The sequence below is a fragment of the Buteo buteo genome, chromosome 8 (assembly GCF_964188355.1).
Source record: "Buteo buteo chromosome 8, bButBut1.hap1.1, whole genome shotgun sequence".
In the NCBI taxonomy this organism is placed as follows: Eukaryota; Metazoa; Chordata; class Aves; order Accipitriformes; family Accipitridae; genus Buteo; species Buteo buteo.
In genome coordinates this window covers 21497814-21525703 of record NC_134178.1, presented here as the reverse complement: position 1 = coordinate 21525703, position 27890 = coordinate 21497814, and the positions used below count along the sequence as shown (strand labels likewise).

The window sequence follows — 27890 nt, the reverse complement described above, 5'->3', positions numbered from 1 at the left end:
GGGCCTTCTCCTCCAGGTGCATATGCTGTGCTCCTTCTCCTGGTCACTTAAGATAAGGAATTGTGGCTTTGGAGAAGCTCGGTCTCACCCTCCGTGGGGCCCTCTCCTCCAGCCACATTGTCCTGTTCACAAAACTCCAGTGTTTTTACAGAGGCAGTTTTCCCCACCAAAGTTCTTTAACAAATGTTTGAGACATTGACTATAATTTGTCAGACCATCACAGTCTGTGTCCTCCAGCCCCCATTGTGAGAATGTTCCATGTCTCATCCTGTGCTGAAGAGGAGCATTTCTAATCCAGCAGTCTCACCCACACTGCACTGTGGGTTGTGTGTTGTGCTTATACTACCCAGGATTTGTATAGAAAGAGGCTGGACAGAGTCAAGTGTGTAAATTTAAAATAAAAATCTATGCTTCTTGAGAGGAGTAAGTGGCTTCTGGTGCTCAAGAGGAATAATGTAATGGAGAGAACAGATCTTACTATAGATTGTCTGTAGAAAGACCAAAGGCTTCTGGTGAGGACAGTTAGCAGAGTGTGAGTGAGCATCAGGTCATGCAGACAATTATGGTAATAACCAGCTGTGGTGCTACATGTTTAACTCCCAAGTAGACTTTTTTTGAATTTTATGAAGAGTCACCTCCGCTGCCCGGACAGGCTAACAGGGAAGAACATAGCTAGTGCAAAATGGGTTATCGGTGATGTCTGGCATGGCTACTGGACTATGTCAGTTTGACACTAGAGGCTTAAGCCTCAGTGCTAAGATGGAGGAGATTTTTGATAAATAATGGGTTCAGGGAATTATGATAATTTGTTAGACACAACTGTTGTGCCTGAAGCAATAGCATGCTATAAAAGAATGAATTTCAGAAGAGACACTTGAGGCAACTGATAATATAAACTAAGAGCTAATCTTCCCTTTCCAGAAAAAAGTAATTTAAATTTGTATCTTCAGAAATTTGCTTTGTCAGTGCTCCATCTGGCCAAGTGTATTGTTGCATATTATGTGAGGTATGTTAACGCACGAAAGATCTGGCACTTCCCTGTTGCACAGTGTCATTGCTCTCTACAAATAAATTATTATCAAATGTCTATATATTTCAGCACTGCAAAGTTGTCAGCAGGAGAATGGATCTGTCTAAGCCAAAAGGGTTGGGGATGTCATTAATAAAATTGTATTCACCGTTTACATATGAAAGAGAGTTATCAAGAGAGAAAGTGTGGTGTAATAAGAGGCATGGACTCCGACTGTGGTGAATCGAAGACAGCTTTATTAAAAGCTAAGCAAGCTTTTATACTCTCTAGATGGCTGACACAGCAGCCTATAGTTAAGCTTCAATACTTCTCTGTTGTTATAAAAAAATAGCTTACACATGAATTGCAACTTCTTTATCTAAAAAGTCAGTGATTAACTACTAACAGACATCTGGGTACACAAAACTACGATGTTCCGGCACCTTATCCTGTGTTCTACTGTTTTATCTCTTGCTCCCATGGTTTCCTTCCAACAAGCATAATTGTATCTCTTTCCCAGGGTCCTTCTTCACTTGCCGAGGCAGCCAAACTTGTTTCAGAGATATCCACAAGAAAGGTAAATGAGGGACAGTAAGTCATCCCTTTCTTCTCCATTGCTGATTTCTGTAATTTCAAGGTCAACACTGGGATGCTCAAAGCACGGAATGAAATTAGGAACCAAACTCAAGAAAACAACCCATTTACTCTAAAGGCACATTAGTAGTAAGATGACTAACCAGAAAGTATTAGGTACTTTCCCTAGGCATTTAACAAACTCTTGAAATCTCAAAGGTGTTAGCAGTTGTGTTCAAGAATTTGCAAAGGACAAGAAAAATACCAAACGAATGAAGAAGGGAAAATATTTTGCCTTTTTGATGCAAAGAAGAAAGGGAAGAACCAGAGTGTTACAAATCCTTCTCTAAAATATCCAGTAAAGCACAAGAAGAAACAATCACAAAATTGAGCTGTAGAACACAGTGAGAATAACAACAGAAAACAGAATTTGTTGAAGGTGGCCATATTTCAGGCCATGTGAAATCTTTGAAAACAAAAAACCCCATGGTTTATTCTATATATGTAGAGTTCAGCATGATTTTCATGACTATACTCTATTTAAAACTCCTGCAAGATGAGAAAAAGAATACATAGAAAATTCATTTGGAGTACTCGCTATCTGAAAGACTATATCAAGTGAAGCTCTGTGACAATCTTTCTTTGGTTCTGTTTTGTGTTATGTTAATTAGTGATCTGGATGAAGATTTAGAGTGACTTACTACAGTTTCAGATGATACTGAGTGGGAGAACAGCAATGTGGTGTATTTTCAATGTCTTTGTCAAAAGAAGACTCTTGATCTTAAGCTGCACCAGGCTGAGATGCTGTCACTGGTGTGTAGCATTCGCTACATATCAAGGCGCCACGCTTAGATCACTGGTCAGCCCGGACCAGGGAAAGAGACAGATAACACACACAGTGTGAGCGCCAACTTCCGCCTTTTATTGCGCAGTTAATTCCTTTTATACTAACAAGGGGAGGTGGGGTTACAGGTACATCACAAGGCTGCGACTAATCCTCTAACTTTCCGTGACAACGCGAGATCTTCCGAACGCCGACCCCTACATCTCTCCCCTCCCCATGACGAGTTGGCTTCTATTGTTATGAACAATTCCACACAAAGAAATAACTATATAAAGTGCCATGAGTAGAAACATATCTCTACAACTACTTAAAAACACTCTATCTTAAACACCCGTAAATGTCCCATTTACCCTGGAGAGCAAAAAGCTCCTTTATAGAAATTCACACAAGAGGTAGATTGAAAGTTAAGACTTGGAAAGAGTTACTTCTATTACTCTATAAGGCTTATCGTTGGTGTGCTGATGTTAAGGCTTAATGTCCGAGGCACCTAGATTCCTGGCCGCGAGTTCCGACAGTCAGATCCCATAAAGGCACGTATTGATGGACTCTGAGAGGGATGTCATCCGGATACCCAAGGTGTCATAAACCAGGACAGGATAACAGCAATCTGTAAGAAAACTCAAACACTGCGAGGTTAAGGCAGGACGAATCATACGACTAGGAACCCATTTCAGTAGCCCTTCACGTGTTTGTACACAGGCATACCCTCGCTCATGCTATGTTTAATCAAAGTATGCTTAACACACTTTTTACCTAAAGCAAGTTCTACATACACTTACTGGCTTTATCAGTAAGTGGATTCCACACTGACTCACAGCATTCTTTAAGTTCTCAAGGACTTTCCAGTGAAACGCCTCTCTCTCTCTCTCTCTCTCTCTTTTTTTTTTTTTTTTTTTAACTCCCCTCCAATGCCTCTGTAAGGTGTCCTGTCCCTCCCTTGCCTGTCTCTGTGGCGCGCTTCTTGATGACCGCCGTATCGCACTATCCATCCTCTCCTCATCGGAATAATCGGAGTCTATAGCTGCTGGTACCGCGCGCCAGTTTCGGAAGGGCCCAGCCGAGGGATTAACCCGTTCCGGCCCAGGAGCGGCAGATGGCGCAGTTGATGGCGCAGCAAGAATAGGCACAACAGGGCCAGGCCCCGCAGGCAAAGGCGCAGCCAGCACAGGCCCAGTAGGCCCGGCCCGCGCAGGCAGCGGCTCGGCCACCACAGGCAGAGGCCCGGCCCGCGCAGGCAAAGGTTCGGCCCGCGCAGGCAACGGCCCGGCCCTCACAGGCAAGGGCCCGACCACCGCAGGCATAGGCTCGGCCGCCACAGGCACTGGCGCAGCCTGCGCAGGCACAGGCTCGGCCGCCACAGGCACAGGCTCAGCCGCCACAGGGTCAACCTGCATAGGCTCGGCAGGCAGAAACTCCGCCTGCTCTCCCGGCAAGGGCTCCTGGTTTCCCTCGCCGGGGGGTGGTTCCCCCGCTACTACAGTTTTTAACTCTCTCAGCTTCTTGAGCTCCCCCTCCGGGGTCGTTCTTTCCTCCCATTCCTTCACCTGACGGTACAATTCCCCCTTAACATCCCCGCCGGGAACCCAGTCCAGGAGGCATTCCCGCAACTCCTTCAGAAGATCCTGCCGTAACACCTCCCATGCCTGCCGCAGAGAGGGCCCATCCAGTCTCGGAGGTACCGTCTCCACCGGAAAAACCCCTATCTCCGCCGCACCCTCTGAGTCCACGCTATCAGTCAGAGAGGAACCGCTCCGCGAGCCCCGCTCCACAACCACCCACTCCGTCTGATCTTGTCCCACCGTCTCTGGGGGCACTATCCCCCGTTGTTTTCGAACCGGCACTTCATCCGCAAACAGGATAGCTCGCGCCGCCGACCTGCACTCCCTAGCCTTTTGTCCCACCTTAACTACCCCCTCCACCATGTCCCAAGCTGGTAATCGTTCCGCAGCGCCGTGCTCACCCTCGAGCGCCGACTGAAGCAAGATCTCCCGAACCACTCCCCAATTTGGGGAGCTAAAAACTTCTGTGGGAGAACTCATCCCTCCCCGGCGCAGCACCCATTGGATGCATTCGCCCGTGGGGCCCCTCCTAATCGTTCCTCGGGCACCCACCTCATTAGCCAACCCTTTCAACACCTTAATCACTTGCGCAAGTTCCATCGTCGCCATGGCAACCGATCACGTCGGGGTCACCACTATGTAGCATTCGCTACATATCAAGGCGCCACGCTTAGATCACTGGTCGGCCCAGACCAGGGAAAGAGACAGATAACACACACAGTGTGAGCGCCAACTTCCGCCTTTTATTGCGCAGTTAATTCCTTTTATACTAACAAGGGGAGGTGGGGTTACAGGTACATCACAAGGCTGCGACTAATCCTCTAACTTTCCGTGACAACGCGAGATCTTCCGAACGCCGACCCCTACACTGGTGTTACATCTAAACCCCAGAAATGTATGGTTAATAAAAAGTACAATATCATGGTGACCTCAAATCAAGACTTTTTTCTTGCTGGGGATGAAGGGGTAGAATAAATTGCTGTTGGAGAAGACATCTGATATAATCTACTTGAAGAACAGATCTATAAAATGCTTTGAAATAAGAGGAGCCCGTTACTAGATTGCTGTATAACTTCCAAAATAAATCAGGCATGCTTCCACCAGAGCAAAACTATCTAGTCATTGAAGGGTAGTTATTGTGTAGACAGTGTATCTGAATGCCGTGCTGGCATGGAGAAATGAGAACACAAACAATTTTACTGATGTCTTTCCTCCAAAAGTAAAAGAAATGGAAGGCGGCTTTGGCCATTCTTGGTTCAGTAATTAGAGCCCGTGTTCAATAAAAGCTTTATTTGCTTCATGAACTGTGGCAATGTAGGAAGTGACAGTTGTGGGGCTGCACTATAGCTCATGTGTGTTCCCCTTTGTCCTGTACTTGGGATGAGTGCAAAGCTATGGTCTTGCACTGTATGGGAACTTCTGGGGAAGTAAAGGTCCTGTCACAAGCCAGTGCCATAATATTAAATCTGGCACAGCGAGTTTGTTTATCTTTGCACTGATAAGGGCTAGGAATTAATTGCATAGTTTAAGCTAGTCTTCCTTCAGTCAAACCCCAGAGTGCTGAGGGACAGAGTCTGTGTTTTGAATACTGCTTTAACTACAAATAATACCTCAGAATCTCATTTGAATGCTCCTGGCATAAGGCAATGCCTAACATAAATAGGGATGTCAGAACGTGTACCTTTTCTCAAACTGTTCTTTTGTTATTCCAAGCAGCAAACAAAGGGAAGCCTTCCTCTAAATCATTATAGTGCATGTCTTGTCTTCATCTATACTCTTACATTAGCACATCCTATGTCACAAACAGATCTTGCATCTTTCACTGAGCATGATGAGCCATAGTAACCCCTTCCCTCAAATTTCCTTGAAATATGGGCAGCGCTGACATAATGAGGTACCTTGTTACTGTCAGAAAAAAACAATTACCAAGAATATTTATATCAAAGAAGATTATATTTTTTCCCTGTATAATTCCACTTTTCAGAGGAAACTAGAGAAATATTGGGCCTAATGGTCTTATTTATAGCAATTTCAGCAGAGAAACTGGCCTGATCTCAGTTTATGAGTTGGTATAACTGGTAGTCTTCATCTCATTCTGAAATGGGTAAGGGCACATGTGATCATGTTTATATAAAGGTGCCTTATATAAGTATAGCTTATCAAAGATAGTGTGTATTTAAAATATATGAACAATCACTTTTATAATATATTAAATATCGAGGGCTAAAAATATTTGAAAATGGAGCACTACCACTTTGGTCTGAGTTACAAACTAAATATTCTTTTGTTGGTGTTAGCTCCCATCCTACTTTAGTCTTCTCTTCCCACTCATTTTTAAGATGTTGACTGTGAAATGTTAAAGGTAGTTAAACCTACAGAACACTCTGTGGGATCAAAGACAGAGGTGCTAGTGGATTAGGACATGATATTTGGAATCAGGGTGGTTCTTCAAGTGCCAGAATCAAAGCTTAATATTTATGAATCCTTTTGGGTCAGCATTCATGCTGGTGAGCACTAACGGAGCTCCTTTCCTTTTTGATTACTTAAAAATAGCTAAGTATAAATAAGTGTGTTTTTTACAATAGTGTAAGAAGCCACCTGCATAAGTATGATTCTGCTTCACTATTCATTGTAAAATGTTTGCTTAGTATGCAGTCACTGATGATAATTTAAGAACTATTTTTATCATATTGCTGATCAAAGCACCCAAAAAAAGATGAACTTATTTTAATAAAATCTACTGGGAGCAAAGTTTTGTTCTGCCCTCCTGGGTCAGTTGACTTTGGTTTATGGAGTACCTGTTTCTTGTAATTAGATGCTTTTCTGTGTTACTATTCATAAAGCTACTTTGTGTGAAATTGCCCAAATATTTAGGAGAGGAATTAGAAATGTTGCACATGGAATGTGCTGTGAAGCTTAGTCTAGCAGGAATGTCTACAGAAATGACATGATCCAGACTCTGCAGGGCTTCAGAGTCTTTGCTCTAGCAACACTCCTGCATGATCATCTACAGCCTTTAGCTGCCTTGAGTTTGAGTCATGGGATGACTGAGTTGTTGGGAGATTCTCTTGTTTAATTACAGATGCAGTTTGCCTGAATTATTCAAGTATGGTATGTAGTGACTTTTTCTGTATTTTATTTCTATTCATTTGGACTAATCAGATATGATTCTACTCTTGAATATACCTACTAGGCATATTTTTCAATATGTAAGATGAACAGAAGTAAGCAGACATAAAAATAGAAAATCAGAATAAAAATAGCTATAATTCAGCAAATGAAATGTTACATGATGTGGGCAACTTGCATCTTGGCTTTAAAATCTGAAATTTGATCAGTACATTAAAAATAACGTAGTGCTTGAATAAGCATAATACATAATGATAGTCCTTTGAAGTTCCAAGGAGATTTTGTATTTCCATGTCAAGCTTCAGTTTTGAAGTTTGCTCAAAGTTCAACTTACTACATGAAGTTCTACCTAACACGTGAAAATATCTCTTTATTAGGCATCATCATTTATGAGAATACTGATATACAATACAAAATGAAAGTGTAGCATGGGCGCAAACAATATTAATTACCATTTTCTAACTGAAAATGATAAAAAAGAGCCAAAGATACTGATAGTATTACTTTATTCCTGACAATGACTTTTTTTTTTAAATACTAGAATATTTTGTAAACAAAGATTCAATAATTTATGTAGTCAGCAGATTCCTCTGCTTTTTGACTAAAAGGGCTTAAAAGCTGTAAACGTAAAGGTTGGTGTCCTGGTTTCAGCTGGGATAGAGTTAATTGTCTTCCTAGTAGCTGGTACAGTGCTATGTTTTGAGTTCAGTATGCAAAGAATGTTGATAACACACTGATGTTTTCAGTTGTTGCTAAGTAGCGTTTAGTCTAAAGTCAAGGATTTTTCAGCTTCTCATGCCCAGCCAGCGAGAAAGCTGGAGGGGCACAAGAAGTTGTCACAGGACACAGCCAGGGCACCTGACTCAAAGTGACCAATGGGGTATTCGATACCATGTGACACCACATCTAGTGTATAAACTGGGGGGAGTGGGGGCAGGTGATCGCTGCTCGGGGACTAGCTGTGTGTCGATCAGCTGGTCGTGAGCAATTGCACTGTGCATCACTTGTATATTACAATCCTTTTATTATTGTTGTTGTCATTTTATTAGTGTTATCATTATCATTATTAGTTTCTTCTTTTCTGTCCTGTTAAACTGTTCTTATCTCAACCCAGGAGTTTTACTTTTCCTGATTTTCTCCCCCATCCCACTGGGTGGGGGCGGGGGGAGTGAGTGAGCGGCTACATGGTGCTTAGTTGCTGGCAGGGGTTAAACCATGACAGTTGGAAAAATTTGCACTCTGCAGGAGTAACCAGTCTCAATCTTTTGTTTTCCACACTGGCTTTTGCAGCAGAGCTAGCAGTGGTCATTGGGGGGTTGCTAGTGTTAAACATGACACTTCCTAGATTGTACCTCTACAGTTTGGGTTTGTTTTATCCCTTTCACGTTCCTGTCTTCCAATCACCAAAATTTGAAATGTTATCTAAATAAGAAATTAGGAAAATGCTTCAGTTGTCTGTGTCTGCCAGTCAGCCTTTGAGTGTCTCTCTGGATTGAAGAGTCCATGCTGATTTTAACATCTTCATGCAAGTACTTTACCAATGAACCTTAAATCTCTCCTGGTCTGTTTGTATTCAGTAGACTATTAAATAGCTATTGTGAAATGGAAATATAGTAAATTGTAATAAATTCCATCAAATGTATCGGATTGTTGAAGCTAAGTAAAAAGCAGACAGCAGAAATGGTGTAACTTTTGAAGAAAGCTTTTTTGCATGCTTGTTGCACATAGCAGGTGTTTGGGCAGGTTCATTATCTGGTGAAGGATAAGGCATAATAGTGTCCTGTCCTCTTCCCTTCCTGCTGTTTACATAGCCTTTTGGAAGGGAGGAAATCACAGTGAGGGGAGTCAAGAACGTGTAGCAATACTGGCCTCTCTGTGTGTTCTCTTAATGGCAGGTAAGGAGCATCCTGAAGGAACATAGGGAGAATCTGAGAAAGCATCTTAAAAAGATGTTGTTTTCTCATCCCTTCCTCCATGTCATGGACAGAATGTGATTCCACACCTGTACCTACACTAATGAAAAAACAATTGCTTTGCTCTGAGTGTCTTGTCTCTGCTGAGAGTTTTATTATAAATTTTATAGCCTATATGTGAAACTTGGTTTTGACAAAGTAGTTGTGGTTTTGCCTACCTCTTTAGTTATATGCACTCTTCCCTCCTAGCACCGAACACACTTTCCCCCCTGTATCAGAGCAGAAAAGGCTGAAAATATTACTTGAGTTTTAATTTTTTAGTTAACTATTGTCTGAAGGGAAAGTAGTAACACTGGTCACTGGAGAAGAACTGGCTACAACCCTAGTAGAGAAAAGTTTCCTCGGACAGAGGAAAGATATAGCAGTAAGGATTGTTAATCAAATGTCCAGTAAACACCCAGGCAGTATGTTCCCAATACTGACAAAATGTTTTCTGTTATATCTAAATATCTAAAACACATTATTGGAGGGTGATTAATTTTATATGTATGTACGAATATATGTTCACCCATGTGCATATGTATGTGTGTGTATGTATGTATGAAAATGAAGAATACAGAAATGAGAGTGGACAAGGGAATGCCTGCTAGCTGTTCACTTAAAATAATTCCAGAAGATCAACTCCTTTGTCGCTGTAAAGGACATAAAGGAAATTTATTATTCCTAATGGAAACAAAATCCAAGATCCTCACAAGTCTTAATTCTTGGAACATCTCGATTGTGAATTAAAAACAAAGCACAACCTTTTGAAAAAGGGGTTTGCAGAGACCAGACCCTGCTACGTATAATGTTTTCCTTTACATCTGGTGTTGAAAGCTTCTTTCATATTTCTTACGAGTAGAATTATGGGAAATCTGTATTTTAGTTGTTGTACTGTAATTATTCTTATAGAATATAGCATTCTATTCTCCAAATGTTCTTATTGTGACTGTTTGGATTTTTTTCTTAATTGAAAAGTTTGGAGAAACTGAATTTATAATAAATGTATTTTCTTTTTTTGATACATGATATTTATCTAATTTCTTTCTTATTTTTCTCAAAATGTCATTTTTATATTTATGCTTTTATTTTCCCTTCTTTCCACAAAAATGTAGTAGCCAAGCCTAAAGTCCTTTTTAGTCAGAACACCCAACTGAACTTCAGATCAGGCCTCTAATTCCATGCTGTAGAACAATTAATACTTATTTTCATCATCTCTTATTTTTGCATGCTATGGGAGATGGGAATTTGCTGACTTCTGTGATGAGGTAAATGGAAGAATCACTTTAAGGTTTTGTGCCTTCATTCTCGTAAAATAGAAATGATAATATATGCTTGTCCTTATCTTGTTCCTTTACCATCTATATGGTTTCTACATCTTTCGTAAAAAGAGTCTTATTTTGAGAATCAGCACATCGAAACATGATAGAGTGTAAATTCCAGCAGTTACCTCTGAAACTCATATAGTAAAGTCTGGAGAAAAGGAGGCTCAAGGGAGAGCTTATCACTCTCTTACAACTGCCTGAAAGGAGGTTGTAGTGAGGTGGGTGTCAGTCTCTTCTCCCAAGTAGCAAGTGATAGGAAGAGACGAAACAGCCTCAAGTTGTGCCAGGGAGGTTTAGATTGGATATTAGGAAAAATTTCTTCACTGAAGGGGTTGTCAAGCATTGGAACATGGTGCCTAGGGAAGTGGTTGAGTTGTCATCCCTGGAGGTATTTAAGAGATATGTAGATGTGGCACTTAGGGACATGGTTTAGTGGCAGACTTGGCAGTACTAGGTTAAAGGTTGGACTTGATGATCTTAAAAGGTCTTTTCCAACCTAAATGATTCTATGATTCTAAATAGAAACTACATACATGGTGGTTTTAAATACATTGAGCTGCAGAACATGTATTGCATGATGGGAACATCTCCACATTCCTCCAGTGGTAACATTCCTATGAGTACATTGCAAAGCTGTATCCATTGTGACAGCTGTGAGTTTTATGTGGTGTTATACACATGATAGATCAAACTGACCAATATTTCTTGGCTGCAGCATTGGGAGAAAAGTAAGTTATTTTGGACTTTTTGGTAAATTTATTCTACCCATTAGGGTTTAACAGATTAGAATTATATACATGGAATTTAGTAATAACGTCTGCAGGATGTTTTTTAAGCTGTGCTTTCTCCAGGGGCATCTTCCAGAATCCTTTGTGTTTTAAGTCTCTGTTAGTCATCAATTCATCAGTCTTCTGAGACTGTTACTTTGCAAAAAGGTTAGTGGTCTGGAGATCACATAGAGAAGTGGATTATCACCTGGAAAAATTTTAGTAGGGTGGTAGTTTTAGACCTTCAGGGTTTTTCAGAAAGCAGTTCCAACACCACTCCTCAGAAGCATAGTTTTCCCTTTTTTCTGCTTCTTGAGTATGTCTTCCCAGTTTCTTGTCCCCTGAATCTAGTTGCAACATGCGTACAATTTACTGAAGTTGTTTGTATCTGTAAACAGTATCTGCAGGAAGATACTGCCTTGACTTTGATTGTTTTAACTAAACTGAGGGTAATACAGACTGAAGGTACTACAGATGTAAAAAAAAATAAAGAACAAACTGAAGTTGATACTAACCACATAGCACACTAATATACTTTTGAAGACAGAGGTTGCATCTTGCTTTCTCCTGCTAAAAACTAGGAAAGTTTGTTAATTTTTTCATATCCTTTGCTTTTGTAGTATTTGCATACTGCAGTCTGATTTGTCACTGTTCTCTATTGTTGAATCTATTCTCCAAGATACTGCACCTTGATCCTTCAGTGGAAGGACTGACCTCTTTGCTTAATGAAGATTACAGAGAAATTTAAGTACAGTGTTAATTAGCTGAATGTCTTGGGGGTCACTGAACAATATCAGATGGTTGAGATAGTGTTCCCTATGCTTAATAGACATTGTGACCCTGTATTAGTTGAAATGGAAGTTTGAACAAGGGAGCAAAGGGCCCAACTTTCCAATCTAGTTGCATGAACTGTTGTGAAACACGTATGTGTGTCCCCTGGAAGGGGTAGGCATTATCTTAAAGAAATAGTTAATGCTTCCACTGTTAAGTAAAAATATTATATCTAGTGTGTCTTAGAACATTCTTTTAATCTATTTTGCAGGTCTAACATTCTACCAGTATAATTAGAGTATGCTGTGATTAGATGTATGGATCTAACTAGAATAGGGATAACTCTTTTGAAAACATAACCAAGTTTTATTTTTTAATTAAATTTAAAGTTTAGTGTTATAGAAGCAGGGAATTGCCAGTGCTGATTAATGCCATTTTATTAATTGGCCATTGCCAAATAATTAATCATTGACTGGATGTTTAATCTTTTCAGTTAATGAAGGCCTGATCATTTTCTGGAGGAAAAATCTGGAAATACGAATCACTTCTAAAACCCTGCAGTGCTCTGAAGTCTGTGTTAGGCTGAAAAAAATTCAAGAGAACTGTTTCTTCTTGGAGAAAATATTAAAGAGCACTTTCCTTTTTTCATCTGTTAGAAATATATTTTGTCTTTAAATATGCTTTGTACTTGATTTAAAGCGATTTTTGTTTTAATTCAAGTTAAGATGAGATTTTAGAGTGCTTATATTTCAATTCTGAAATACATACGTTGTTTTCATGATGTTCATAGGTCATATAGACATTAAAGGAAAAGCATCAAACAAAAATCAGTTTTGTCTTTTAAGTGGCAGATAACCAGCAGGCCACCTTCTGAACACTATTTTGGCTTTGTGAGCAAGAGGGCCCTTATGGAAGGCATAGCTAAGCATCAGCTAAGATCCGTGAAGGGAACCAGGATGTTGCCCAAAGAGCGTTTCAAGGTCAGTGATCTCTGATCAAGCAGCTACCATAGAAAGCAGGATGCTCTGTGGGCACAAAAGCGTGTGAAAACCATGTTGCTCCGGTATATAGATTCTCTGTGTATAAGATAAGAAAAAGTTTAAACTTAATTAGACCTAGGTATGGGTATCAAGGTTAAATAGAATTATTTGTCCTGGGGAGCATGAGGCAAACAATAACATAACCACTATAACCATGATGGTTTGGGGACCTTTTGGGGAGTAGGACCTTGAAAGGCAAATGGTGCCTAGGTAACTGTCAGAGCCCTGAGGGTGCTAAGGTGGGCTTCCTGGCCCTGAAGATCCTCCTGTGTGACCTCCACCAGTCCTACTGTCGACCCAGGATTCCCATTTCAGCTCGGCCTGGGGCCATAAGCCCACTAACACTGGAGGTGGGTCTGTCTGCAGCCCCATCGCAGCTGTGCCTTTTGCCTGGCTGTAGACCTTCTTGTACTGACCTGTGGACTCCCTTCCTTGCTTGACATTGGACTGGACTTGTTGCTATTGACCTGCCTGGCAGTCACTGGACTGCCTGAACCCTGGTCTGATCCAGGCTTCCCAGTCTGATGTCAGACAGACCTGCCTCATCACTAACTCCCATGGTGATCGGGGCTCGAGGCTGGGCCCCCTCCACCCAACCTGCCCTGCTCCCTCCCTCCCATGTGGGATGGGCCCTAGGTGGCAAGGCCCATGCTCTGGCAGCCTGGGGATCCCCCCTGGTTTCCAGCTTCCCTACTGCTTAGGGAGCAGCTGTCGCCTTGCTGTACCATGAAAGTAACTATACTTGTATTTACTATGTAACACTAACATCATATAAAGCTGTGATTGACCAAATAATGACATAAGAAACATAAGATTTAGGTACAGATACAGAAAAACTGGAAAAGCTATTTAGGGCAGGTTGTTATTTGCTAGAAGACATGGTGGTACAGGAAGTCAAAAAGGAAGGCCCAGAAGTGGGGAAAAAACAGAGAAGGAGTTATGAAGTCAGTTGATGAAGAACAGAGGGGGATGACCTTCTGATGGCAGGAGTGCAGATTGTTGCAGAGGCTGACCTACAGATCCAGGCCCACCTGGAGGAAGCCCCTCTGTCAACCTACTGGTCTGTCAACCAGGTCTGCTTTCAAAAGACTTGGTGTGGGAGGCTAGAGCAAAGAGGGGTAGGCCTCCACCCTCATATGAGAGAGTTTTGTAGTTCAGTAGTGATTGTGACTGGTTCATAGGTTTTAAGTAGCTTTGTAGTTGTGTGTGATAGCATGCAGTGATGTAATTTCAATTTAAAAGTAGTGGTGTGTTTACTAGTTAATTAGGTTATTGGTTATTTGTTTTATCAGTTTTGTGGTAATTTGTTGCTTAAGTAATGAACATTATCCTCTTTTGAACTCGTCTTCCCAAGCCTGCAATCTAAAGAGGGAGAATTGGACCCCAAGGTGACATTCTTAGACCTCTGTTGGAGAGAAGTTTCTCTGTGTTATTGGTGGCTACATATTACGATATAGCATACAGGAAGGCTGAGAAGTATCAGACTTCTTTTCTTCCCAACTTCCATTTGTAACAGCATGTTCCAGGAGCAAGGAAAAAGTGGAGTTTCTTTCTTTACTTCATATCGAGCTCTTTTTCATGTTGGTTTCAAAGGAAGAGTTCAAATGTGACTCTGAACATTGCATCCTCCTTTTACTGAGAAGTACAATTTTGTACTAAAACTATTTGTTAGCTTTAGAGATACATTTTGACCCTTAGGATCTTATATACTTCTTGAACCTTTTTTTTTATTCCTTTGTCTTCTGTGGCTACCCAGAGCATTTTACACTAAGCTTTTTAGATCCTCTAAACATTGTAGTTTGCTCTGTACGTACATGTCTTCCATAGATTTAAATGTACCAAGCAATTTGTATAGCCCTTCTTTCTTGCCTGTAGGAAAAGAAGAGAGGGAGCTAAACTCAATACTCAGATTTTCAACTCCATACATGTCTTGCCAACTTGATTTATTACATGAAAGAATAAGGGCATTTGTGCTGCATGTGTTTGTGTTGGGCTGTTTAGTGATGTGGTTATTGTTGCAAATGTCAAAAAATCCATCAGAAATAAATTTGTGTCTTAAATGTATGTAAAATCAGGGGGAGGTAAATCACGAACAACTAGTTTGAATGAAATTCATGGATCTCCATTTTATCATGGACTTTTCAAATAATTTTTCACTGTGTATTTTATATATTTGAGTTTCTTTACAATTAATGCTTGTGAAAAGTGACAGTCTGGTCAGTGTCTATTCAGATAAACTCTTGCTACAATTGACTCTAGATCTTACAGATTCTTTGTGAATTTTGATTTATTTAATTTTTTATTTTTTTTTAAATGAGTATTACTGCCCATGGTTGTTGAATAGTCAAAGGTAAAAAGAAGTGGTTTTAGTGTCTAGGAAACTAGGTTGCTGAGGAGTTGAAAATTGTTCTTAATGGATTTAAACATACAAACCCCATAAATGTTGAGTGATAATGGTGGAGCCTTTTCTACCATTCTGATATAGAGAACGAACTGCTTATTGCTTAATGATTATCTCTCTGTAACTTTACATACCAAGGACTAGCGTTTGTCAAGGGTTAAGCCTGTCAGAGACTGGTACTTGGGAGTGATGAGCAAGAGGGAGCCATGAGCAATCACAAAACTTAATTAAATGTTTGATGAATTTACAATCTTGTTGAGAAGGCACAAGCAGAGACCTTGCTTGAATAGATAGGGCCGGAAAAGATAAGAACTCCTGCCTTTGTTCTCGTCCTTGTAGATAATTTAGCTTAAACTAGCCATAAGGTTTTACATCACTGTTGAAAACTTAGATAATAAGAGCACTAACAAGCATTGATATATCTAAACATGTAAAGGACCATACTGCGCAGAATCACCTGAGGAGGGTCGAGTAGCGGACAAGTGAGGAAGATTATGGAAGACCACCAGAGGACTCCTGAAGACCACCAGAGATCTTCAATGTGCCTGCGTAAAAGACATTTGCATATGCTAATAGTTTCCTGGAAAACTAATGAATATGTATAACATTTCTCGGAAATCTAGTGAATATGTATGTAGAACCTGTACTTAACCTGCACAATTAGGCCTGATGGTATGCACGATAGGTGGAGTGATCCCCAGTGCACCCAGCACTGCCAATAAAGAATATCTACTTAATAGTAATCAAGCTATTGAGTTAGATTCTTTGAATCAATTCTAAGAACAACATCAAATAGATAAATTAATTGCAATTTTGTTTTATTCTTTGCATAATCTAATTTTATAACTAATTATTTTTTCTCATAGTTTGTCCTCACCGACAGTGTTGAATTGCTGAAGATTTTGATTAAGCCTGTTTTTAGTTCTTAACCATGAAGGAAGAACAAGACATATTAGAAAGAGGAGTAGTAAAATGTTGTTTGAAAATGCACAGTCTATGCATAATCTTCCCCAGTTGTTTAATGATTATTCAATATTGTTTTCTCTGCTGCTGTTCACACAATACATAAAAAATGAAGGAACATTAAAGTGAAGTTTTCAACCCTAGCAAAATTGCTGTTTTATGTGAATTGTAATAGCCTCCAGAATGTAGAAGACATTGAAAGTAATTTCTGAATTCACAGTCTATACCCTCCAGGTATAGCTGTTCAATGCTGCTTGTACACATAATTCCTTTATGCAAATATTTAAAGGTGTGTATTGTACCTTTCAGAATATATTTTCAGCTCTGACACTTTTTTTTTTGTTTACTTGCATTTTGAGTGTTGAATTTTATAGGTGTGGATAAAATTGAAAAAACAAGGCAAAAATTAGGAAATGTTTGATGTTTAGATAGTCTTGTTGGAAATGTTGCCCTTGATGTGTGTCTTATTTTAGGAAACAGCAGTTTAAATAGATTTATGCTCAATAAAACATTTAAAGACAGTAATTAACACTTTCACAAATGCATGACATGCAAACATTTTTTGTGCTAGTTTAACCTAGAATTGTTAATAGAGTAATAAAGATGAGGTGACCTATTTTATTTACTCTAAAAAATTCTCCCTACTTCCAGCAAAAAGGCAAAGTAAATAAAACAGGAAAGTTCTGTTTTCCTGTGAACTTTAAAGTACTTGTGCATTAAATCTGTATTCTCTCCATAGTTTCTCACTTCACTTACAGTCTTTCGGTAACAAATTCCTTTTGTTAAGACAATGAAGACTGTTATTCCAAGATCTGGATGATAAATTATTTAAAAATTGCTACAGCATTCTCTGTATTTTAGTCTATTTTAGCTTTCTGACAATATCAATTGCCCCAAATTAGAGCATAAAATAAAAAATAGTGTAGACAGTACGTGTTTTATAAGGAGCTCATCAATCAGTTTATATGGAGGTTTTTTGTGCATTTATGCTGAGAAGCTGACAGTATGATGTACACAAGCCTCACTAAAATTCAAACATAGCCAAGTGCAGTTGAGAAACAGGTACGATCAGTTTAGTGAAGAGACTAACCAAGAATTAAAATATTGAGCACATCCCTATATTCAACCTTCATGTGCAGGAAGGACCAGACAGACAAAAATGAACACTGGTTTTTGGCCCATCTTTCAGTTTTGGGTTTTTTTTTTTTTGTCTGATGGTAACACTTAATGCACTTGTGCAGAAGGGGTAGTAATCATTACAAACAAGGTAAAAATCTTTTCCAAAGAAATCCTAAATGATTTTTAGGGCTAATCTGAAACCTAGAAATAGAGCTTTTTGATAACACCTTTAAAGCAAGATTAGTTCACCAAAGTACTATTGCAAAGACTGATGCCTGTGAAGTGAAAAAGTTATTTATGATTAGACAATTCACACTGTAGCCATAATCCCCTGTTGACTGGCTTCTGCTTGGAAGAGTTCTGGTCACAGGTCCTTGATGACTGGGGAGCTGCAGGACTTGGGTGGCTGAGGTAATTTTAGACAGATGTTCTGTTTCTCACATCACGCTGGTGTCTTCTGTGATCTGCTTTCTCAGGCTTCCTGTACAAAAGGCATTTGCTTCCTCCTTGGCTAGTCTCTGCTTAGAATTTAGGGAAGGTGTTTCAATTAGGAAGGTCTAGCTCTTGCAGTCATAAATGATCATTGCCTTAAACACTTTTTTCCAAGCTGAGTTCTTTCCAGGTCCTTTGGCATTTTGTCAAATTGTGGTGCCTAACCTCCTCCAAAGAGCCCAATTACATGGGCCATAATTAATATCACACCCTAGCTTTCAGTCTATATAAGGTCATTACTGGGATCCTCCAGTTGTTTCTTTTGTTATGGCCGTTGTTTTTGTTATTTGGATAGTAATTGAAAAGTGTTTTCTTCTCTAAGGTCATAAATTTCTGGAGGAATGAATATGTCACCCAGACACTTCAGATTTCTTCACCTAGGTACTTCAAATTTCTTTCCAGTTCATCTCCTATCTTGCAGTTTGTATTCTTTGTCCAGTTACTTTTTCTTTGGTATCGAACTATACCTCAGTGCTGTTCAACAGGGTTTCTATCAATGTGACCTACGTCTACACAGATCAAGTGGATGATATTTGTTGGTTCTCTGCTCTGGTTGAGAAGTGGAGAGAAGTTTTAACTGTGTTTTGAAATTTTGACTAAAAGGATTCCCTTTTTATTTACAAGTATTATAACAAGTATTATTGCAGATCTCATTAGTTTATTCACTTTGAATATAACATAAATTTTCTTTAACTTTCTACCATTCTTTATGGTAGTGCTTTACCAGGATATGACTTTGTTAGGATCTCATGTTTTGATTAAATTATTCTGTTTTTAAATTCCCATCATTTACCTTACTGTTTTCATCATCTTCCCATAAATGGCTGACACAGGCTTCTATTTCCTACCTATTATCTTAGTTACCTTGGTCGCATCTGATAGTGCTCTGTCCTTTTTGAATAGCGTAGGTTTATTTGGGGGCTTATTTTACTTCTGCCTGCAATTAGGTGTCTTTAGGTCTAGTTTTCTTTGCTGTTCTTTTCGTATATCCCAAGTGTGTTCTCATGTATCTACCCCTGTCAAAGAGGCAAAGGCAGCAGTTCTGCTGGAGTCTTCCTTCACTCTTTGTCCTCTCAGGTCCTTGACATTCCTACAGTGAACAACAGAATTAATAGGTATTAGAATTTACTTATTTCATTCTCATTCAGTTTTGCCCCTTTTTAAAATGCCAGATGGGCAAAATCCAGTTGCCCAATAACTTAGTGCAGCTTTTTGAGAAAGTGTTTTGCCAGCTGTCCTATCCATAAGAGGCCACTGATTAAGCAGCTAGAGATTTGTCGGTATTAGACTGGTTTGCTAAATAGCAAAAATAAAAGTATCCGAAAGTAGTAGAATAAATAGAAGAAAGATGCCTTTAAGGAGTGGAAGAGAATACAGGATAAACCTGGTAATTTCTGATTTGTTTTTACAATGTTTTTATATTTTATTTGGGGGGGGGTGGTGGTGTAGAAATTACATGTTGTGCCATATAATGTGGATGAGGAGTGAATGCTTTTCTGTGTTACACTTATGGTGTTACTCTGTATGCCAGTACACTTGTGATTTAGAAGAAATGTTTCTTCAAGATGAGTTTGTGCAATTTTGCTCCTGGAGAGTTAGTTAGTGCTTAAGTATATGTACATTATAGCAATCAAAATGTATGATTACTGAATCTTTTGAATAAGGAAGTAGAACCGAGGCTAAAATCGACTTTAACAGGGGAAATATATATAGTGTAGGGATTTCCCATCACATGTAATTCTTCTAGGTGAAAAGCCACAATATATTTTTTTAATATTTTCCTCTGTAACTAACATAATGTGCAAATAATGCCTAACTCAGTGTTGTAGAAAATTTTTGCAGGCTAGAATAGCCAAGGTGCTAAGTGCTTCATGAATACCAAACACTATCTTTGCTTGATAGATCAGGATTTAATCAGACGGCCTAAATCCATCTATTTGTTCTTCAATCTGGATAAAGTTTATTGTATTGTTTTCTATATATAAAGGAATACTGGGATAAGGGCATGGAATAATTATTTTTTTGTTTGTGAGACTTCTGAAGAATATGCTATAAACATCTCATGAAAGTGTATCAGACTTAATTTGAAAATATCCATAGGAGCAGTATCACCACTACATGATGACTTGCCCCATCAAATACCCAAAGTTGTTAATTCTTCACTTTGAATTGCCTAATCACCATTTCTGGCCATCCGTTCTTGTCCTCTGTTAAACGAGAGTCCATTGTCTGAAGTCCATTTTCTCCCTGCAGAGGTGCTTCTATGTTGTTGTGTCTGTTTTGATTCTTAAGAACATGAACTTCATTATGTCATGCCTGTGAGATTAAATCACCTTATTTTTCTTACTATTCTTACCCATACATCTAAGCACACCCATCCTCTTTTTTTTTAACTACACCATCTCACTAAGAACTCATTGAATTACATGTCCATCTGGACCTCCAGAGACAGGATTTTCTGGAAGATGGTCCCCATTCTTTAATATTTCCCCTCATTGGCTGTTTCTAGCATAGTGTAACTTAGGTGTGTTTAGGCAGACTTTATGTCAAATAGCTTCACTATGAAAAGAAACAAAATTCTTCTGATCATTACCAACAAACAAGCTATTTTCTGTTGCTCACAAATCTTATCAGAAGTGTTTTGTTCTTTAATTTTCTCCCAGAACTTTGATAAAACAGAATTGTCACTGAGTTTAAAGCATGATAATTGCGATCTGGTCCTATGGTTTGCACTATGATAGAGATACAAAACCAGGAATTCAGATATGTATTCATAGTGTCACAAGAAGCTATGTACTTATCCTGGGGACTAAAACCAAGAATGTAGCCCCTCTATTGTTGCCAGTCCTACTAAGGTAGCTGAATACTCTATGAGTTCTTTTGCTTCTGCTTTTCCAGGACCGCAAGCATGGGAAGTGGTAAACATGGGCCATGGAAAGAGAGTTTACCATGGTCATGGGTTTCCTGAGTCTACAAGACTCTGGAGTAGTTAGTTTTCCAGTTTCTGTAATACAGAAGTCTGCTACCTTCTGGGGTCATTAACTAGTACATAAGGTATTAATTAAATGTAAAGAAAAGGACGTTTTTATTACAGTTGGACTACAGAAATAGTGGTGGCTGATACAAGGTCTTCAGAATCCCTAATTATGAAACTGACATAGATGTGTAATTTTTATGAGTAAGAGAGAGACAAAACATCAATGACCATCAAATGGCTGATAGCCATCTGCTTTGTTTCCTTCTGTTTCTGTTACTGCTTTAAAGCTGCTTCACACCTGAGTGGCTCTTGGAGGCAGGGGACACAGTTGCTTCAAATTCATTGCAGTCTTTCCCCTGCAAAATAGCTGTAAAAAAATAACGTTTAAGACTTCTCAAACGTCAGCTCTTCTGGGAATATTCAAGCACACAAAGTTGAAATGAATTTCAAATTTCCACCACCATTATGACTGTGATAGGATTAAATGACAAGGAAAGCAAAGTTTTCAATACCATCCCTCTTCAGTGCATCAGCTTACACAAGCAGAAAAATCCCTTCTAAAGATAGGGATTGCTTACATGTTAGCAAGTTGAAGGGGGTTGGGGGTGGTACTTCATTTGTCTTAATTCTTTGCGTTGCCACAGTTTGATATACTGATGTAGACAGCTGGTGGAGGGAGGGTAGTAAGGGGTCATTATATCCTCTTTTTCCTCTGTGGATATGGCTGAGCTTTTGGCTAACTCTAGCCTATTGTAATCCCTAATTGTGAGTGAAACTACCCAGCAAATAAATTAGCTATCTTATGTTTTAAGGAATAGTATCATCCAAAAATTTCACACTTTCCTAAAGAGACAGTAAGAGCAGCATAAACCTGATGGTATGACAGCCATGCTTGAGTGAATTAAACCTACACTAATTTACTGGTAGTCTCATATGTATTTGTATTGTGAACTGAACTTTGTGAGTGACAGATTGACTGTATGATCAGACAGTGCAAACAAATTCTGACAGCAGCAGCTTTAGTCCTGCTGTTGTTTGCCTCTTTAGCCTCGTTCTTGGCTTTGGGTAATCAGATAGGCTCTGGTGCGTCTCTGTTCCATCCTCAGAGGTAAAATTATTTAAAACTCAGCCTGATTCAAAGTGATTATTTAAATAAGCATTATAGCTACCCAAACTACTGCTACCTTGCAATACTTGAATCAGTTGAGTACATTTGGTTCAATATATGGGCACAGGATGGGGATTGTGGCCTGCGTGCACTAAAGCAGAAAGCCATGGAGAGAACTGCTGGTAGGTGACGGTGTAGTTGGGAAGTGCCTGCTGGTGAGCTCTGAACTACAAATTATCTGTATGGGCCTCCCAAGTTTTACCTGTGAGATTTCTTGTAACTATCCACTCATGATAGAGTTGTGATAGATCAGATTGCTGTTCTATTTTCTTTCTACTGTTCTTATTTGCCTAGTTAGTAGTATCCCATTCCCAACTAAGTCAGTAACAGTATTCCCTTTGACTGCTTTAAGTCTTGATCAGTATGTTTTGGTGAAATTAATTTTTGTGGAAGATTTTTAAGTCTCAAAATTCTGGTTTAGCAGTGAGCTTGGAAGAAAATATTGCAACGTGAGGTGCAGAATATCCCTCACTGGGTAGAAACATCCAACTGCCCAACATTAAAGAACATTAAGATTTTTTTTAAACTTACAGTAGTTCCCACCTGAAGTACTGTGTTTGGTTCTGGGCTCCTCGCTACAAGGGAGAGACAGATGTACTTGAGAGAGTCCAGAAAGGGGCCATTAAGAAGACTAAGGGACTGGACCATCTCTCATCTGGGGAAAGACTGAGACAGCTACAACTGCTTAGCCTAGCTAAGGCTTAGGGGGATCCTATTAACATATATAAATATCTGAAGGGAGGGTGCAAAGAGGATGGAGCCAGGCTCTTTTTAGTGATACCCAGTGACAGGACAGGAGGTAACAGGCACAAATTTAAACACAGGAGGCTCTGAGCATAAGGAGAAACTTTTTTACTGTGATTGTGACTGAGCACTGACTCAGGTTGCCCAGGGAGCTTGTGGAGTCTCTATCTTTGAAGCAGTCTGGACATGGTCCTAGGCAATTGGCTGTAGGTGACCCTGCATGCACAGGGGTGTTGGACCAGGACACCTCCAGGGATCCTTTCCAATCCCAACCATTCTGTGCTTCCATGTTTTGGTCTTCATCTGAAAAAAAGTTGTAAGTTAATATTTTAGTATACAATGTCATATAGGAAAGTGCTGAAGTATGACTATATCCACAAAAAAATTAAGATTTTTACTTTAAATTCCATGAAATTCCTAAATTCTTGCCCTTCTTGATTCTGCTTTCAACTTGTGGAAGGTGACTTCTGTGGTTGCTCTGTAAAGCAGTTACCTGATTAGTCCTTTCTGTCAGCAGCATGAAGGAACAGGCCCCAGTACCACTGACCAGTAAATTAGCATATGCCTAACAAGTAGCAATCATGTACTCAGAACCAATGGTGATGTATGTGTTTGGTATGCCTGTTTTCTTGACAAGAGGTGGACTCCCTTGAAAAACAGTGAACTGAATCGTCAACTGAAGTCTAACTACAGGGCATAGGTGGACAGTTTTTTATTCAGCACTGAAGATCTGGGATGAGTGGAAAGCAGAAAACCCCTTTCTGGCAATAAATAAATGATGTGCTGAATGTGTGTGTGTGTGTGTGTGTGTGTGTGTGTGTGTGTGTGTGTGTCTGCTGAGTCTATCTGACCATCCTACCACTTCTTGTGATTTCCTGTTACTGTATCATGAAGATATCTATTCATAGACCTACCTCTGAACCTCATCTCCCTCTTCTTTCAGGGAGGTATGGGGCAGTACAGGGGATGTGTAGTGACTGCAAATATCTTACAAAAAAAAGAAAATATTGTCTGTTGTATGTTAAAACCAGAGTGAATGTGGTTGTCTGATGATCATGTAGCAGAAAGAACAGGGTGTGATAGGTATTTATGCCAACTGTGAACTAGTGGTGAGTGTGATTTGTGCTTTGCTTTATGGACAGCAAAAGTGTGTTACTGCTGGTTCAACAGTGGTTGTGGTTCTGTCCAGGGCATGGCCAGAGGGTATATGTTCTCTTCCTGAGTTACCAGTAGGTTAGTGAGACTTGCTTGGAATTAAATGAGACCTGATGATTCAGCATGCTAAATAAAAATTGTGAAGTTATATTAAATCTAAAAAATCCCTTTGGTTTAACAAATCTCTAATTCTTTTTGTAGAGAAACTTTCTTTCCCTGGTTAGCTGGAGAAATTTTCATGCTAGCCTACTGATCCTTAGTGCTCCAATTGTAGTTGCTATAACATACTCACTTTCTTAGTATCCTAAGTTTCACTCATGTTAGAGAGCATTACACTTTACTAATATTTCTTATGGTTGTCTATATTGCCTGTGATTTTCAGTATCTTTTTGTATATTTTATAACGTGGCAAAACTTCATGGGGTTTTCTTGTTCCTCTTTTATTAATGCCCTTGGATTTTTGATCTCCTAGACAAACTAGTACAGGGAAAACAAAGGAAACATCTGTTCTCCATGTGTGTTTGTAACTAGCAGGCAAGGTTGATTTGGTTTTTTCCTTTTAGTCTGTCCCAAGATAAAATGAGTAGAATGTGTCCATATCTCTAGCATGCACCGATGGCAGGCTATACATAGGATTACTGCTGGAGACTGTTGTTAATGTTTCACTTCCATATGCCTCAGAAAACAGTGCTGGAGGTAAATTTGCAGTTAGAAGTCATGGGAGGACCCCTGACCTGGCTGTATGATTACAGTATTAAGAATACAGAGCATTAGCTTAGATCAAATTTTAAACTCACATTGTCATTTAACTACATAAGTATTTAATTATATGTGTATTTTCTTATAATTAGTAATTTTTCACCCTGTAAGCAATACATATTTAAGCCCCAGTACAAAATAATTCCAATCTTATTTTAGAGTTGGCTCTTACTGATTAACTAATCCTTCCTCAACCAATTCCGGCTGATACTAGACTAAAGGGAATGATTTAGTAGTATTCAAACTTGGGAGGAGACTGCTAGGAAATGCAGTGTGTTTGCAAACACTAATATTTCATACACACAAGGTAGGTTCATACTAGGAAAGCAAGAAATTTGGCACAGTTGTTTACCTATGTTATAAAAAGGAAGTACACCTTCTTGGTTGTGTGACGAAACAAGCAAGTTTACTGGCAAGGAAAGTGGAGGAGTATGCCATAAAAGCCAAATTTGTTTCTCTTCTACTAGAAATAATGGAGTGTAGCTTTCAATAGAAAAAAGATTCAGCTTTTATTTAAAGAAGGTTGAAAAGAGAAATGTAATTTTCAAGCATATTAAGGGAATTATAAAACTAATTATGTATGAAAATTAAAATAATTGAAAATAAATCAAAATTAATTGACAGCTGCCAGTCTTCCTAATTTACTTTGTTGTATCTAGCAATTGCAAGGACTGGAGGCAATGGGTAAAATGGCATGTCCGTTTCACAGCACTGCCTGGGCAGACTCCCACCAGAAAAGTACAGCATAGCAGTCATGAATGCCCTCTGTCAACTAATTCATCAGAGTACATTCTGATTCACTGATTCATTAACAATTTTTTTGCCATGAAGGAAAAAGCAGTAATGGGTCTTGGAGAGTACAGTGCTCCTGGGAAGAGAGAAATCAATGTTTAATTGAGATTATAGAACTGTTTCTTTCTAGGCAGGACCAGTCAAGATTCAAACCACCTGACTATAAACAGCTCGTTTTGACAAAGCAAAGAGTCCTTTCTTTTTGAGGGGAGGAGCTGATGTAGGACTGTATCTCACAGGAGCCCAAATGTAAGGCTTGTCAGAAAAGTCAAAATGCATGTTAAACCTATTCATGGTAAAAGTAGACATGAACTTAATTTTTCTGAGGACTACCTAGAGCATGACTCTTCCTCAGTGCCTAAGAGAAAAGCTTGTGGATGACTGTGGTACTTCAAAGTCAAGTAACAGACCTTCAATGACTACCCGGAGCAAAAATGTTAGGTGCTTGGGAAAGCTCTTGTTTCTGAAATGACCCATGCAAATTTGAAACGGTCTGTTTTTATAATACCAATGTACATTCTGCTGGAGTAGGGAATAATGAGCCAAGGGTATTGGCTCTTATTAACTTTGAAATTATTTTGAATATGATTTTTTTTAATGATTTAAGGCTGCTTTTATGGTGTGCATACTAATTTAAATATGACATTTGGGCAGGAGATGTGCTAAACAAACTGAAGTTCACGTATTACAGAACTCTTTCCTCTATAAAGGTCATTATTTAATGTGGTAGATAAAAGGTATCTGAAGAACATACAGCTTCAGATAATGACACTGGAGAGAGTTTTGAGATCTTTTCTTGAAGAGCTGGATCATATTATCGGTACTAATCAGGTTAGTTTAAAACACCAATGGATGCTGGGTAATGTGATACTCATTATACAGAAAAAGAAACTGAGCAACTGAAAAGTGGCTTAGCTAACTTGCATGACAAGTCTAGGGTTGTGTTGAGAATAAAGCTCAAAATTCTATTTGACCTTAGAAATGGTGGCTTTGTTCAATTATCCTCTCTTTGCTCATATGTATGGCAATGGCTTCCATGATGACCAGCTCCATTGTCTTCCCAGGACGGAGGTAAGCTGGACTGGCCTGTAGCTTTCTTGGCCCTCCTTCTTACCTTAGAGTGTAACATTTGCCTATTTCTAGTCACCAGGAACCTCCCACAGTCATCGCAATCTGTCAGAGATGATAGAATGGTCTCAGTGACGCCTCAGCACCTTCAGATACTTTCTTTCTGGATCTCAGTACTTGTATATGATCAGTTTGCTTTGGTAGTCCTTAACTTGATTCTTTTCTACAATGGGTAGTACTGCTCTTCCCTAAGTTTTGCCATCACCAGGGACCTGGGAGACCTGAGAACAGCCCCTGCTTGTAATGACTGAGATGTTGAACATCTCATCCTTTTCCATGTTCTCTGTCAGTTGGGTTACCTGCTTCATTCAGCAGCAGACCGACATGGTCCTAATTTTTGTGCTGATTTGCTTATAGAAGCTCTTATTATCCTTCTGGTCACTCATTAGTTTTAACTTGAGCTTCAGTTTGACTTTCCTGATTCTGTTGTGGCATGCCTGGGTGATGCTTCTGTGTTCTTCCCAAGCAGCCTGTTCCCATTTCCCCTGTCTAGAGACTTTTTGCATTTGACCTTGCTTAGGAGTTCCTCACGTAGACAAGCCATAACTCTTTGTTTTCTTGCACATCAGAAGGGACTATTCTTGTGCTTGAAAAGGCTGCTGTTGGAGGTCAAACAGCTGTTGCTGGCCCATTTGCCCTTCAGGACAACCCAGCATGGCATCCCTCTGAATCAGTTCACTGAACAAGCCAAAGTCTGCCATCTTCAAGACCAGGGGTTTTATTTTACTATTTGTCTTCCTTTTATATCTTTAAACTCTACCATCTCGTGGTCCCTACAGGCAAGCTTGCTATTGACTATCACATCACTAGTGACTGTTTGCTTATTTATGAGTAACAGATCCAGCAGAGCATCTCTTCTAGTAACTGCATCAAAAAATTGTCCCCAACACACTCTAGAAATACAGATTATTGGTATCATGCTACATTGCCTTTTCAAAAGATGCTGGGATGTTAAATTCTCCCATGAGAACCAAGGCCTGCAACTGAATCTTCCAATATTTTAAAGTTTGTTTTTTCAGTTTCTCTTCCTGAGTTGTCTGTAACAGACATCCACCAGCATGCCCCTTCTTTTTGGCCTTCCTTCCAAGCTCAGCCTATGCTTTTGGCCAACCTTTTCTTTGTTGACTATAGATGATTGTAGTGGAGAGTTATTTGCATAGAGCACAATTTTTCTGTCTTTCTTGGAAAGTCTGTGCCTATCCATTGCAGTACGCCATTCACGT

The 27890-nt window shown here is 39.4% G+C and overlaps 1 protein-coding gene across 1 annotated transcript in view; it reads right to left on the bottom strand.

Annotated features, from left to right (window-relative positions):
• Nucleotides 1–2501: 2501 nt before the first annotated feature.
• Nucleotides 2502–27890, bottom strand: part of LOC142034092 (uncharacterized) — a 59081-nt gene continuing 33692 nt past the window's right edge. Inside the window, exons 2-3 of the mRNA XM_075034803.1 lie at nucleotides 3206–4315; nucleotides 2502–3033 (exon numbers count right to left, since the gene is read on the bottom strand). Of these exons, the coding sequence (XP_074890904.1) occupies nucleotides 2986–3033; nucleotides 3206–4315 (1158 nt within the window). The 3' untranslated portion in view covers nucleotides 2502–2985. The remainder of the gene's footprint in view (nucleotides 3034–3205; nucleotides 4316–27890) is intronic.